At 55.6% G+C, this 15,172-nt stretch overlaps 1 protein-coding gene across 8 annotated transcripts in view; it reads right to left on the bottom strand.

Annotated features, from left to right (window-relative positions):
• Nucleotides 1-15,172, bottom strand: part of TNRC18 (trinucleotide repeat containing 18) — a 112,433-nt gene that overhangs the window by 54,039 nt on the left and 43,222 nt on the right. For 7 of the 8 annotated variants that reach the window (XM_054248864.2, XM_078358107.1, XM_054248872.2 and 4 more), the window contains 6 exons: nucleotides 11,859-11,961; nucleotides 11,310-11,515; nucleotides 10,782-10,928; nucleotides 9,978-10,168; nucleotides 7,983-8,412; nucleotides 4,033-5,019 (listed from right to left, as the gene is read on the bottom strand). In XM_054248864.2, coding sequence (XP_054104839.2) covers nucleotides 4,033-5,019; nucleotides 7,983-8,412; nucleotides 9,978-10,168; nucleotides 10,782-10,928; nucleotides 11,310-11,515; nucleotides 11,859-11,961 — 2,064 coding nt within the window. The remainder of the gene's footprint in view (nucleotides 1-4,032; nucleotides 5,020-7,982; nucleotides 8,413-9,977; nucleotides 10,169-10,781; nucleotides 10,929-11,309; nucleotides 11,516-11,858; nucleotides 11,962-15,172) is intronic. The other variant, XM_035291988.3, reaches the window with a different exon arrangement.

Below are 15,172 nucleotides of genomic sequence, written 5' to 3'. Positions count from 1 at the left end.
CGTATTTTCTGTTGGCACCGGACAAGGTTCCAGGGACGGACATGACTAATGATGCTGCTGGGGGGGGGCGGGGACGCTTCTCTTCCTTGGTACTTTTCACATCTCTGTTGGAGGCTGACGTCTGCCTTCACTGAAAGGTGTCTCACTGAGTCCCTGCCTTTACCCACTAGATGTCAGCAGTGCTCCCCACATGCTGTGACAACCAAAATACGTGGTTGCCAGTGTTCCCTAGAGGAACAAAATCGCCCCAATTGAAAACTACTTGCTTTGTTCCTTTTTATTTTTTCCCCAGAGACAGAGTCTCACCCCGTCACCCAGGCTGGAGTGCAATGGCACAATCTCAGCTCATTGCAACCTCCACATCCCGGGTTCAAGCAATTCTCCTGCCTCAGCCTGCCAACTAAGTGGAATTACAGGCACGATCCACCATGCCTGGCTGATTTTTTCGTATCTTTAGTAGAGACTGGGTTTCACCATGCTGGCCAGGCTGGCCTCGAACTCGTGATCTTGTGATCCGTCCACCTTGGCCTCCCAAAGTGCTGGGATTACAGGGGTGAGCCACCACGCCCAGCCACTTTGTCCTTTTTTTTCTTTCTTTCTTTTTTTTGTTTTTTTTTTTTTTTTTCTGAGACGGAGTCTTGCTCTGTCTCCCAGGCTGGAATGCAATGGCGTGATCTTGGCTCATTGCAACCTCCACCTCCCGAATTCAAGCAATTCTTCTGCCTCACCCTCCCGAGCAGCTGGGACTATAGGCATGCGCTACCACACCCAGCTAATTTTTTGATTTTTAATAAAGACAAGGTTTCACCACGTTGGCCAGGCTGGTCTCAAACTCCTGACCTCAAGTGATCCAACCACCTCGTGGTAATACCAAAGTGTTGGTATTACAGGCATGAGCCACCGCACCCGACCACTTTTCTATCTTTAGGGAAACTGAGGCCACAAAACTGCAAACCTCATCAGCTCCCAAAGGATGGTGTTAGAGTGAAGCTGTCGTGCCCACCCCACAGTGACGGCTCTGTACCACCTGCCCCCGTTGACATCCTGTGAGACGTACAGTGTGAGGTAGGAGGGCAGCTCTGTTTTCCGGTCACCTCCTTCACCCTCCCACAAACCCATCTTGCCAAAGCTCTCAAACAACAGGCAATGTACTCCATCTAGGCCAGCCGTGATGGGTTCAGCAGGTTCAACTGTGTCTCCACCCATTTAATATGCTGGAGTCCTAACCACCAGTAACCTCAGAAGGTAACCTTCGTGAGAGACAGGGTTTTTGCAGAGGTGACCAAGTTACAATCATGGCAATGGGCCCTAACTCAGCAAGGCTGGTGTCCTGATAGGGTGGAGAATTCTGGGCTGGTTGCGGTGACTCACACTTGTAATCCCAGCATTTTGGGAGGCTGAGGCGGACAGATCACTGAGGCCAGGGGTTCAAGACCAGCATGGCCAATATGGTGAAACCCCATCTCTACTAAAAATACAAAAATTAGCCGGACATGGTAGCACGCGCCTGTAGTCCCAGCTACCTGAAAGGCTGAGGCAGGAGGAGAATCACTTGAACTCAGGAGGCAGAGGCTGCAGTGAGCAGAGATCACACCACTGCATTCCAGCCTGGTCAACAGAGGGAGATTCTGTCTCAACAAAAATTAAATTAAAGAGAAAAAAAAGCCAGGCGAGGGGCCTCACACCTGTAATCCCAGCACTTTGGGTGGCTGAGACAGGTAGATCATGAGGTCAGGAGTTCAAAACCAGCCTGGCTAGCACAGTGAAACCTCATCTCTACTAAAAATACAAAATTAGCTGGGTGTGGTGATGTGCACCTGTAGTCCCAGCTACTTTGGAGGCTGAGGCAGGAGAATTGCTTGAACCCGGGAGGCAGAGGTTGCAGTGAGCTGAGATCGCACCACTGCACTCCAACCTGGGCAACAGAGCAAGACTCCATTTCAAAGAAAAAAAAAAAAGAAAGAAAAACCCAGTACCAGGTGGAAAGGAAGACCAAAGGAGTTCTTATTTTCTTCTACAAAATAAAAAAAAAAAAGCTTTTGTTGAACTATTTTAGTGAAAGAAAAGAAGCAATGAATTTAGAACACCGCCGCCCAGTGGGGAAGAGGCATCGCTCACACATATTAACAGGAGCGTGGCTTCTCCAGGCTTGAGGGCCATCTGACCGTGACAGTCAAAAAGCCTTGAAAACGTGGCCTTGTTTGGATGCAACAGTTCTACCTCTGGGAATATAATCCGAGGCAAATCAGAGATATGGACAAGGATGTTTTTCCTTCAAGGATAACACCATCACATTATTTGTAATGGGAAAAAAAACAACTACTTTGTCTTAGAGCAGATGAAAATGCCTTACCATCTAACTGGGCCATCGAGGGCCAGGGCCACTGCCCGGCAGAACATTGGGCAATCTCTAAAACAATGATTTTTTTTTTAAACCACAGCTTTGGCTGGGCGCGGTGGCTCACACCTGTAATCCCAGCACTTCTCGAGGTCAAGGCAGGTGGATCACTTGAGGTCAGGAGTTTGAGACCAGCCTGGCCAATGTGGCAAAACCCCATCTCTACTGAAACTACAAAAACTAGGCAGGCATGGTGGCACACGCCTGTAATCCCAGCTACTTGGGAGGCTGAGTCAGGAGATTCACTTGAACCCGAGAGGGCGGAGGCTGCAGTCAGCCAAGAGGATACCACTGCACTCCAGCATGGGCAACAGACTGAGACTGTCTCAAAAACGAAACAAAACAAAAAGCATGAACACCAGTCGGCCTATGAGAGTGAATCTCAGTGTTTTGTCAGAGCTACCAAGAAACAAGTGGCCTCTTTCATGAGGCTGCTTAGCAGGCCCATGGGCCTGGGAAGAATGGAAACCACCCCCCAATGAGGATGCATAAGTCAGCCTTGAATGAGACCAACAGAAAGAAAAGTAGAAGAGCAAGAGGGAAGGAGGGAAGGAGACAGGGAGAGAGAGAGAGAGACCACGGTAGGGCCTGTGCAGGAAGAAAGAAACTTCGTGTCTTGGCTTGAACACATAGATTCAGCCATACCTGAAATTACCTAATTTCTGCTGGACTTCAGTTCCACCAGCCAAATTATTCTCTCCCGCCTAAACCAATTTAAATCAGGGTTTCTGTCCCTTGCAACCCTAGAAATCCTGCTAAAACACACCATTGACAGAATGAGAAATTTCACCACCAAGAAACGCACAAATTGGCTACAAAATGTGAACGCACTTACCATGCTGCTCAACCGGACGCTTAAAATGCTCAAGATGTAACATTTTGTTATGCATACCTTACCACAATTCTTCCAAAGATCACTATGAATAAACCATATTCTGGGGTTTTTCAAAATTCAAAAATCTTATTAAAAAACTGTTTAAGAGGCCGGGCACAGCGGCTCACGGCTATAATCGCAGCACTCTGAGGGGTCAAGGCGGGCAAAATTGCTTGAAGTCCAGGAGTTCAAGACCAAACTGGGCAACAGAGCAAGACCCCATTTCTAAAAAAATAACTTTTTAAATAGTCAGATTGGCTTAGTGGCTCCCTATAGAACAAGCTAATTGGGAGGCTGGGATGGGAGGATCACTTGAGCCCAGGAATTTAAGGCTGCAGTGAGCTAAGACCGTGCCACTGCACTCCAGCCTGGGCAACATAGCAAGACCCTGTCTCCACAAAAATCAAATTCAAGAGGACCAGGCATGGTGGCTCACGCCTGTAATCCCAGCACTCTGGGAAGCCGAGGCGGGTGGATCACCTGAGGTTTGGAGTTCAAGACCAGCCTGGCCAACATGGTGAAACCCCATCTCTACTAAGAATACAAAATTAGCTGGGTGTGGTGGCACACGCCTGTAGTCCCAGTTACCCAGGAAGCTGAGGCAGGAGAATTGCTGGAACGCCTCCGCCGGGAAGCAGAGGTTGCAGTGAGCCAAGATCGCACCATTGTACTCCAGCCTAGGTGACAGAGCAAGACTCTGTCTCTGAAAAAAGAAATTAATTAATTCCAGAATCTGCATGACTCGGTGGTGCACTCTCACCTCCCAGCTCCTGGCTCCTCCTCTCCAGCTCCAGCTCTGCGATCTCGCTCAGCAGGGTGATCCCATGCAGGAAGCTCTGCTCCAGGACAAGGCTCTCAGCCACTTCCAGCTTCTCCACGGCCTGGGCTCTGGCAGCGCCCGAGGAGGGCAGAGGCCTGGCCTGGGGCAGCTCCGCAGCCGCCGCCAGGGCATTCATGCCAGCCAGTGGGTCCTCCAGGCCAGGCAGTAACTGGTCAGAGCTTCCCTCTTCCAGGTAGCAAGTGCTGCCAGGCACAGGCACGGCCTCCTGGGGCTCCAGGCTCGGGCACTGTCCCTCCCCAGCAGGCACGTCACAGTCCATTTGAAGGCTGGGCTGGGGCTCACTTGGGGTTGCCTGGGCCAGGCCTTCCTCAGGCACTGCCTCTGCCACGGGCACTGCCACAGGCACCTCCACGGGCTCCTCCTTGGTCTCCACCAGTGTCTCGGGTGCCCGCTGCACCCCCATGTCCAGGGTAGCCGTGCAGGGTTCTGTCCGGCCTGGGGAATCCGCCTGAGCTTCAGGCCCCTCTGCAAAGTCTGGGCACTCGGAGGGCTCCATGCAGCCCTGGCTGGTGGCACTCAGTGCCTGGGCCTCCAACAGGCCACCTCCACAACTGCCTGCAGGGCTTGGGGTGGCCATGGCTTCTGCGGTGGGCAGTGGCAGTGGCGACTCCAGAGGCGGCAGCTCTGCGGGGCCCTCATCCATGTCCTCCACCTCTGCCTTCACCTCCCGCTGGGCCAGTGGTTCTTCCTCCGGGCCCTCCCGCAGCGGCTCTGGGATCTTGGAGGGGGACAATCGGATGGGCTTGTCTTCTGGCGAGAGTGTCAGGCGCTCGGGCCCATCAGCTGGGAGTGGCACATCTGGGGCCAGGCCATCCGCGTCAGCAGCCGCCGTGGGCTGCAGCAGGAAAGGGTAGGACCTCCCGTAGTGCGGCGGCAGGGCTTGGAATGGGTACCTGGGCGGGATATCTGTCAAGGACACAGGGGTCAGCATGGGAGCCCTGGGATCGGCATGCTGTGTCCCCACTGACACCTGCCCACCACCCCTGACAGAGACCCAGACACCCAGCCCCCCTCTGCTCATCCAGCTGCAGGGCTGGGAGCTGTTCTAGGTGTGAACTCAGAGACCCAGTGGCTTCGCAATTGGCCCCATAGTGAAAAATCGGCCGCCTTTCCGTCCCCGGGGTCTTGTGTTGAAGGCAAAAAAACCACAGTTGTCTCTCTTGTCCCTTCCCCGCTCAGCACCCAGCACAAGGCTAGACCAGAAGCAAATACTTCATGAGATCTGCACAGACCTAATATTGCCTTTACCCACCTTGTGTGGTCTGGCCCCTCGACCCTACAAGAATCTGCCGCTCCACCCATTAAACCGGTTGTTCAGCTGGGTGCAGTGGCTCACGCCTGTAATCCCAGCACTTTAGGAGGCTGAGGTGGGCAGATCACGAGTCAGGAGATCAAGACCATCCTGGCCAACATAGTGAAACCCTGTCTCTACTAAAAATACAAAGAAATTAGATGGGTGTGGCAGCGTGCACCTGTAGTCCCAGCTACTTGGGAGGCTGAGGCAGGAGAATCGCTTGAACCTGGGAGGCGGAGGCTGCAGAGAGCAGAGATTGCAGCACTATACTCCAGCCTGCTGACAGAGCGGGACTTTGTGTCAAAAAAAAGAAAAAAGAAAAGAAAGGAAAAGAAAAAGTGCAGTTGTTCAAGCAGGGCCAGGTGTGAGCCACCACGCCATTAGGAGGCCTAAGATGGATGATGGCTTAAGTTCAGAAGTTCAAGACCAGCCTGGGCAACATAGTGAGACCCCCATCCCTTTTTTTTTTTTTTTTTGAGATGGAGTTTTGCTTTTGTCAGCCAGGCTGGAATGCAATGATGATCTCGGCTTACTGAAACCTGTGCCTCCTGGATTCAAGCGACTCTCCTGCCCCAGACTCCAGAGCAGCTGGGACTGTAGGCATCAGACACCACACCTGGTTAATCTTTTGTATTTTTAGTAGAGACGGGGTTTCACCATGTTGGCCAGGCTGGCCTCGAACTCCTAACCTCAGGTGATCCACCTGCCTCAGCTTCTCAAATTGCTGGGATTACAGGCGTGAGCCACTGAGCCTGGCCTCTGAGACTCCATCTCTACTGAAAAAAAAAAAAACATTGACTGGTCATGGTGGCACACCCCTGTAGTCCCAGCTACTTGGGAGGCTAAGGTGGAAAGACCACTTGAGGTTGGGAGATCAAGGCTGCAGTGAGCTATGATGGCACCACTGTACTCCAGCCTCAGAGCAAGACCCTGTCTCAAAACAAAACAAAACGTTAACAGCAAGGCTAGGTGCAGTGGTTCAAGCCTATAATCCTAGCACTTCGGGAGGCCAAGATGGGAGGATCGCTTGAACCCAGAAGTTTGAGACCAGCCTTGCAAACAAAGTGATACACAAAATGTACGAATATTAAAAAAATAGCTAAGTGCAATGGTGCACACCTATTGTCCAAGCTGCTTGGGAGGCTGAGGCAGGAGGATTGCTTGAGCCCAGGTGTTCAAGGCTGCAGTGAGCTGTGATTGCACCACTGCAGTACAAGCCTGGGTGACCGAGTGAGGATCCTATCTCAAAAAAAATAATACTGGCTGGGTGCGGTGGCTCATGCCTATAATCCCAGGACTTTGGGAGGCCACAGTGAGCAGATCACCTGAGGTCAGGAGTTCAAGACCAGCCTGGCCAACATGGTGAAACCCCATCTCTACTAAAAAACACAAAAATTAGCCAGATGTGGTGGTAGTGGGTGCCTATAGTCCCAGCTAATTGGGAGGCTGAGGCAGAGAACTGCTTGAACCCAGAAGGCAGAGGTTGCAGTGAGCCAAGATCGCACCACTGCATTCCAGTTTAGATGACAGAGCAAGACTCCATCTTAGAAAAAAAAAAAGAGGAATACCTGGCCGGGCATGGTGGCTCACACCTGTAATCCCAGCACTTTGGGAGGCTGAGTGGGTGGATCACCAGAGGTTAGGAGTTCAAGACCAGCCTGACCAACATGGAGAAACCCTGTCTCCACTAAAAATACAAAATTAGCCGGGCATGGTGGCACATGCCTGTAATCCCAGCTACTCAGGAAGCTGAGACAGGAGAATCGCTTGAACCTGGGAGGCAGAGGTTACGGTGAGCTGAGATGGTGCAATTCACTCCAGCCTGGGCAATGAGAGCAAAACTCTCTCTCTCTCAAAAAAAGAGAGAAATAGCAACCCAGTTCTGTCCCAGATATAATCTCCCTGAGCAGGCTTGTGTCCCTGATTCTCTGCGCCACTCCCAGCCCAGCATGGAGGCAGGCAAGCTGGAGGCGTGCAAAAGGGCAGCTGACGAAGGAGAGTCAGGCATTGGCCGGGCACAAGCTAAGTACTCAGCCACCACTGGCCTGAGCTCACCCAGCCTTGGTGCCAGAATCTGAATTTGAACTAAAGTCCTCCCAAGCAGGCACTCACACATCTGATACCCCCCAGGGAGGAAGAACAGAGTCCCAGCCCCCAAAGCCACCTGCTGCAGGTCCCCACTGACGCAGGAGTTGGGAAGAGTGGGTATGTTCATGTGACACATGGCACAGGGGTACAGCTGCCCAGAACCGGCGTCCCTGGACCATCACTGCCAAGGTAGAAGTTAGCACCGACTGCACGCTAAGTGTGTGACAGGTCTGGAAAGGTTGGTATCTCAGAACAACTTGTCCTGAAGCAGGTTCTAATATTACGCCCATTTCCCTGACACTACCACTGAGGGGGGGCCGAGGAGAAGCTGGATATGACTGTGAGCTCCTGTGTTTGTTCCGCAGGAGGTGCTCCATGGAGATGGAATGAATGAATGAATGAATGAATGGGTCAATGAAAAGATGGGTGAGCAGTTCTACCATACCAGGGCCAGATTGAGACCCTAAGGGTCTCAGCCACATCCTACCTGAGAACAAGGCCTGGAAGGGGCTAGGGGCTTCCTTCTCCAATTCCAAGTCTTTCTTCTCAACCACATTCTCGGGGGCCTCCTCCTTGCGGGTGATACCCGGGGTGGGCGGCGGAGAGGCAGGCGGTGGGCTGGTGGGGTGGGAGCGGGGGGTGGCGGGGTATGCGTAGGCGGGTGGCTTGGACACATCCTCCAGCTTCTGGATGACCTTGGCTTTCAGGGCAGCCACAGGGGATGCACGGGGCGATGGTGGTGGGCTCACAGCCTTGCCATAGGTGCCCGCAGGGCCGGCGGCCAGGCCAGAGGGCTTCCGAGGCAGTAGCCCAGGGCCGGTGGTAGCCAGGCCACCCTTGCCTGCAGCCTCCAGACCCCGCTTGCTCCCCTTCTCCTCCATTTCTGCCCGGTGCTCCTGTGCCTTCAGCCGCTCCTGCTGGGGAGGGGCCAGCAGGCAGGGTCAGCGCAGCACAAGTCCCCCCTACCCCCCAGCACCTGCCCTGACCCCAGGGTCCCCCGGCCGGAGGAGAACCTCATGCAGGACCTGGGGTCTAGGCTGCCCACCCGCTCCCAGGCCAGAGACGGACATTCCATCCCAGCCTGTGTGTCATAAGCATAGCGTTCCGTGCAGAATCCCGAAAGGCAGGGCTGGGGTGAGGAGCTTTGGCGGGCCCCTTCGGACCAGGACTGATGGGATAATCCACCCATAGCTCGGCCCTGCAGGAACCCTCACAGTCAGGCCAAGGCGGGCAAGGTGGGAGGACGAGGCCCCACACCTCAATGGTGTTGGGACAGTAGCCTTCACAGAGCACTCACTACCAGCTGAACCTTCCTGTTTCACTGCATTATCATTTTAGGGTCTCAAAATGCCCCAAAAGCGGGGCAGGAGGAGCCCAGGTGTGCCTTTTATGAGGAAATGGGACGGAGTCAGAGTCGGCTCCACAATCTCCAATGCCTACCTAGGTGGGTCAGTCTATACACAAAACATCAGGGGCCGGGCAACATGGCTCACGCCTATAATCCCAGCACTTTGGGAGGCCAAGGCAGGTGGATCACCTGAACTCAGGAGTTCAAGACCAGCCTAGCCAATATGGTGAAACCCTGTCTCTACTAAAAATACAAAAAATTAGCCAGGCGTAATGGCACATGCCCGTAGTCCCAGCTACGTGGGAGGCTGAGGCAGGAGAATTGCTTGAACCCAGGAGGTGGAGGTTGCTGTGAGCCAAGATTGTGCCACTGCACTCCCGCCTGGGTAACAGGGCAAGACTCCATCTCCAAAAAAAACAAAACCAGTACGAATTGCTCCAAGGACAGGCCACTCTCCCAATTACTAAATAGTTTACTAAATACTACTAAACATTTAGCAACACAAGGACTAGGCAACAGTAGCATCTCTGTTTCTGGGAGAGGAAACTTGAAGCCCAGAGAGGTGAAGCCACTTGCTCAAGGGCACACAGCCAGGCCTGGCATATCTAAGATTCAGACCCAGGGCTCGGGCTCTGAGGGCTTCCTGCTGCATGTGCCAACCAGGCCAACTCCTCCAGAGCAGACCCCCTCCTGTCCCCTATCTTATGGGACCACGCCATCAGGAGGCAGCTGGCCAGATCCCCGCCATATGCCTCTCCGAGAGGCCACCTGGAAAGAAGTGGCCAGGCTGGGCTCAGGCAACAGCAGGAGCCCCCGGGACTCCTTCAGCATCCAGTCACCCTTCCCCAGTCCCCAAGGCCACCTCTCTGCCTTGGTTTCCCCCTTGCTCCTGCACCCTGCCCTGCCAGGCTCCATCCACCTCTGCTGACAGCTCCCTCTGCCTGGAGAGCTCTTCCACAAATGGCTCCAGGTCTCCATTCCAACACTGCCTCCTCCAGGAAGCCCTCTCTGACCACCTGCCCCTCTGCTGTTTTCTGCCCCTCCCCATTAACTGGAATTTCTGCTGGCTGACTCATCTGCCTCATTACTCACAGGGCCCCCGGAGGGGGCTGCACCTCATCCTCCCCAACTTACCACTAGCTGGGCGCTCCTCTGCAGTTCTAGGGCCTGGGCCGCCTGCTGCTGCAGGTACAGGAACTCCTGCTGCCGTAGGAAGTGCTGCTGCGAGAAGAGCTGCAGCTGCTGGGCGTGGTGCAGGGGGCTGCGGCCCGGCGGGTACAGGGCGGGCCAGAGGGGTGGCACAGTGGCCCGCTCCATCAGCTCCGCTGCGGGGACACAGACAGTGGGCTGTACCTGTGGCCTGACACTGCACCACCATGTCCATTTACAGAGGGGATGCTAAGGCCAGAGAGGGGCCTCTCACATAGCAGGGAGCTGAGCTCTGCTGCTCCCCAGTGTCCAGGAAGCCCATCCTGTCCTCCACTGGCCATGCATACACCCCAGGCCCGGGAAACATGACCCTGTCCACACTCCCGGGTGGGATGACCTCCCCACAGCTTCACAACCAGAGCAGGTCAGCATGCAGAAGTGTATGAGGGCCACTGTGGGGACCTAGGAAACGCCTTCTCCCACCCCTCCCAGCGGTCTGCAAGTTGGATTCCTGAGGGGATGAGGGTGCCAGGTAGGAGGAATCCCAGCCCCCACCCAGGGCTGCCGATCTCACTTCTTTTTATGGAGCTTCTAGGTAGGAGCTCACTACAAGAACCCCAAAGCTTTCTAATGCTGGAGGCAGGCATCCTCTCTCTGAACCCCTGTCCGCCTCCCCAGCCCCCGGTTCTGCTGGCCGCCACCCCTTGGCAGGAGACCCTTGCCATCAGAGACCATCTCACTGGGCGTGGCCAGCCCGGCCCATGCTGGCCACACAGAGGGTCCACTTACCGAAGTGAGGCAGGTGATCGCTGGGAATGACCACCAGCTGGCCCGACTGGGGATCCCTGACAAACTGGTAGGCTGACGGCAGGGAGCCCCCCAGGCCAGGTGGAAACGCAGGGGCCATGCCCTGGTGCAGAGATGGGGGGCCCAAGCCTAGGAGGAGAAGCCCATGTCCAAGTCAGTGCTGGGACCCCCCAGGCAGTTTTTTCTGGGGAGCCTCAGCCCAGCACAGCCCCCCAAGCACTGAACCTCTTGGGGCCCCCAGTGGGAAAGCCAAGGGGCAGGCGTGCTGGCTGATTACAAAGAGCCTCACGGAGCCACCCCCATTGGGCATCTGCCCCAAACAGGTAGGGCAGAGGGGCCCCACGAGGCAGATGCCATTACCATTCCTTCTACAGAGGAATGCGGGAGCCAGGCCGAGGACCCCCCAGGAAATGGCAGACAGGCAGGAACCAGCCCTGAGCTCTCGTCCTGCACCAGTGCCCTCCCACCCCTCCCTCAGAGAAGGGGAGAGTCCCCACGCCCCGCACTCACCGTAGGGGTGTCCGGCAAGCCACATGGACGTGCTGCCCGAGCGGGGCAACCAGGGGTGCGTGGCCAGATGGGCTGCGGGGTCGGCAGACCAGCGCCCTGAGCCTGCCAGCGCCGGGCCCCCGGTCACCATGAGGTTGGGGTTGAGGCCATTAGGAGCACAGCTGGTAGGGTGCAGGCGGGCCAGGTCTGCCAGCTCCTTACTCTCTCTGGAAGGAGAATCACCGATATAGTAGCAGCTCAGAGAGCCCAGGGAATGAGAGGAAGAAGTGGGGTTACCCCAAGGAACCATTCACCACCAGGCCACAAGTCCGGACAACCACCACTCGGAACAGAAGGGCCGCCCAGGGCCTCCCACACTCACTGGAAGGGGCCGTGGGGCCACTGGCCTGGGAGGGCTGGCCCAGTGCTGAGGACCAGGGTGGGTCCTGCTCTCAGGACCACAGCATCTGCAGTCAAGAGGCCAAGCCCACCTATGGTCATCCAGCTGCCCCTCACCCCCAGGGGCTCCCAGACACCCGCCAGACCCCCGGGCTTCCCCAACACCCTCACCTGAGCAGCTTCTCCTGATCCCGGTCCAGCCGCGCCCCCAGCAGCCGCTCCTCCCGGTGTCTGGCCCGGTCATCCACACAGTCCTCATCTGCTCGGCCATGCCCTGTAGGGGGCCAGGTGGATGTGAGCCCTCAGCCAGCTCCCAGCCACCCCAGGCCCACTGGCCCCACTGCCCTCACCCCTCCCTGGGCTCCTCAGAACCCCAATGGTCCTGCACAGCTCCTTCACCCCGAAACCTTTCCTTATGATGCACCGAGCTCCCCCAAACCCCAGGGTCCTCAGGGCCAGGAATCACCCCCTCTACCATTCCCTATCCAAGAGGCCTGTCTGTGTCCCCTGGACAGACAACCACAGTGATAATTGGACCAACGGCCAGGCCAAGGACAGTATTGGAAAATGTCATACAACCTATCAGAACAGTGACACGTGAGGCCAGGTGCACTCACAATTGCTATTTTAATGATGGCACAGCGGACTCTGAGCTGGGGTTTGGTGAGGACAGGGCGGAGCCCAAATGGAGAAAAAAAAATCACAACCCCAAAATGAGCCAGACCTGGGTCACAAGTAGCCAGACTCTGGAACCATGAAGGCCTGTGTGCCCCAAGACAGTTTAAATACACACGCCTGTAATTCCAGCACTTTGGGAGGCCAAGACAGGTGGATCACCTGAGGTCAGGAGTTCGAGACCAGCTTGGCCAACATGGCAAAACCCCATCTCTACTAAAGAAATAGAAAAATCAGCTGAACTTTGTGGCGCACCCCTGTAATCCCAGCTACTCAAGAAGCTGGGACAGGAGAATTGCTTTAACCGGGAGGTAGAGGGTGCAGTGAGCTGAGTGTGCCAGACACTCCAGCCTGGGCAACTGACAGAGCTAGACTCTGTCTCAAAATATATATATATGCGCACACACACATATATATGTGCACATATATACATATATGGCTAATTTTTTAAAAATCAAGATCGAAGGCACAGTGGCTCATGCCTATAATCCTAGCACTTCAGGAAGCTAAGGCAGGATTGCTTGAGCCCAAGAGTTCAAGAACAGCCTGGGCAACACAGCGAAACCCTGTCTCTACAACAAATACAAAAATTAGGCAGGCACGGTGGCATGTACCCATAGTCCCAGCTACTCAGGAGGCTAAGGTGGAAGGATTGCTTGTGCCTGGAAGGTCGAGGCTGGAGTGAGCCATGAATGCACCATTTCACTCCAGCCTGGGTGACAGAGTGAGACCCAGACTCTAAAGAAAAAAAAAAAATCAAGACAGAAAAACCCAAAGAACACTACCCATACCGGGCTCGGTGGCTCATGCCTGTAATCCCATCACCTGAGGTCAGGAGTTCAAGACCTGCCTAGCCAACATGGTGAAACCCCGTCTCTACTAAAAATACAAAAAAACTAGCTGGGCATGGTGACAGGCGCCTGTAGTCCCAGCTACTCGGGAGGCTGAGGCAGGAGAATCACTTCAGCCTGGGAGGTGGAGGTTACAGTGAGCAGAGATCACACCATTGTACTCCAGCCTGAGCAAAAGAGTGAGACTCTGTCTCAAAAAAAAATAAAATAAAATAAAAAGAACACTATCTACTTGGGTGGAGGAGGTGGCCTTGGCTCCCAGAGCGGGAGATGTCACCGGTCTCACCCATCCCTGTCCCTCCCCATGGCCAGCTCCCCTGAGGCCCAGGCCTGGCACATGGATAGTCACCAGAGGAGAGGAGAGAGGGAGCGGAGGAGTGGCAGGAACACCGTCTGTCCCTCCCAGCCCTTCTTCATCCCTGCCACCCTGCCCTAGTCCCTCTTTGAGTGTTTAACACCATGAGCCAGAGATGGGCACATGATGAACGAGTAAGGGCATGAGAGGGAGCTGAGTACCACGGCATAGGCCACCAGGTGTGCAGCTGGAAAACCTGCCCGCTGGCTCCAGGTGCCAGAGCATAGGCCCAAGCCTGGCTGACACTCCCCTTGGGGCTGGTCTTCCCAGGGCTGCCAGGAAGAGGGATGGGCTGGGAGCTAGGTCCTCCTACCAGGGCTACTGCAGGCGGATGCTGGCCATCAGCCCCCACCCCCCAGGGCCCAGTCCAGCACCAACAGCAACAGTTTTGGGATCCGCCAGCATGGAGACACTATCCTTCTGCTAAAGACAAAGTCCCCACCCAGCCGCCCTAGCTGGGGTCTACAGCAGCACCACAGCCATGACCCTCATGGGTGAGGAACCCTGGAATCAGGGTTCGCCATGATCGCCCTGGAATCAGAGATCACCCTTCGCCTCTGATCTCTCCCTTTCTGCACTCCCGAACACCAGGAGCCAATGAGCAGCACCCGAGGACCAGCAAAATGGCTCACGAATGTGCCAGCACTTTGGGAGGCCAAGGTAGGAGGATCACTGGAGCCCTGGAGTTTGAGACCAGCCTGGGCAACATGATGAGTCCTCATCTCTACAAAAACATAAAACATTAGTCAGGCATGGTGTCATGCACCTGTGGTCCCAGCTACTTAGGAAGCTGAGGCAGGAGGATGGCTTGAGGCCAGGAGGTGGAGGTTGCAATGAGCTGTGATGATGCCACCACACTCCAGCCTGGGCCACATAGTGTCTCCCTTTCCCTGCAGGAAGGTGGGAACCCACCAGTCCCAGAGCAGAAGAGAGGAACCCAGACAGAGGCACAGCCGTGCACACTCACATGCCTGCAGGACTGAGTGTACCAAGGGGCAGCTGGGCAGCCCGGCATGGGGAGGGGTGTGTCGATGGGGGCGGCTAGACATGGGCCTGCAGGGCTACGTGGACTGCCAACATCAATGTAGCTCCTGTATCACAGCGGAACCTGAGCCCACCAGGCACCCCTCCCTCAGGACTAGAAGGGGCCCTACCTGTGGGCCTCATGGGGAAACTGAGGCCCAGAAGGGCAGTGACAGGTCTCAGGCAGGACTGGGGCAACAGAGGGCCACCCCAGAGTCCTGCAGCCATGGTAAGAAATCAAGGCATGTGCTGAAGCTTCCTTCTCACAGGGGAGGTGGCCGTCCTGGCCTACAGAATCCCAGCGGGCTCAGCCACTAGTGGGCCACTCTCACCCCCGCTGGGTCCTCTTAGTGCCTGGTCAAGCTCTGGGCATGGGGCTCTTCCGGTGCCCCCGGAAGGTGGGGGATACTTGGGAATGCAGCCTGGGCTCGTCCTTCCCACTGTCCCAGCTGTCACCGTGAATGGTCTCAGGAGCTTCCCTTCCCGGGCGCCACCTGCCACAGAAGCCAGTCAGAGCAACTACCACCCTCAGGACCTCAAAGGCCACAGCCCCAGGCTGCTCCCTGCAAATGTGGTTGGTC

This window comes from Callithrix jacchus, chromosome 2 (assembly GCF_049354715.1).
Source record: "Callithrix jacchus isolate 240 chromosome 2, calJac240_pri, whole genome shotgun sequence".
NCBI classification, from domain to species: domain Eukaryota; kingdom Metazoa; phylum Chordata; class Mammalia; order Primates; family Cebidae; genus Callithrix; species Callithrix jacchus.
The sequence above is the reverse complement of the archived record's forward strand: the minus strand, read 5'-3'. Positions and strand labels throughout refer to the sequence as shown.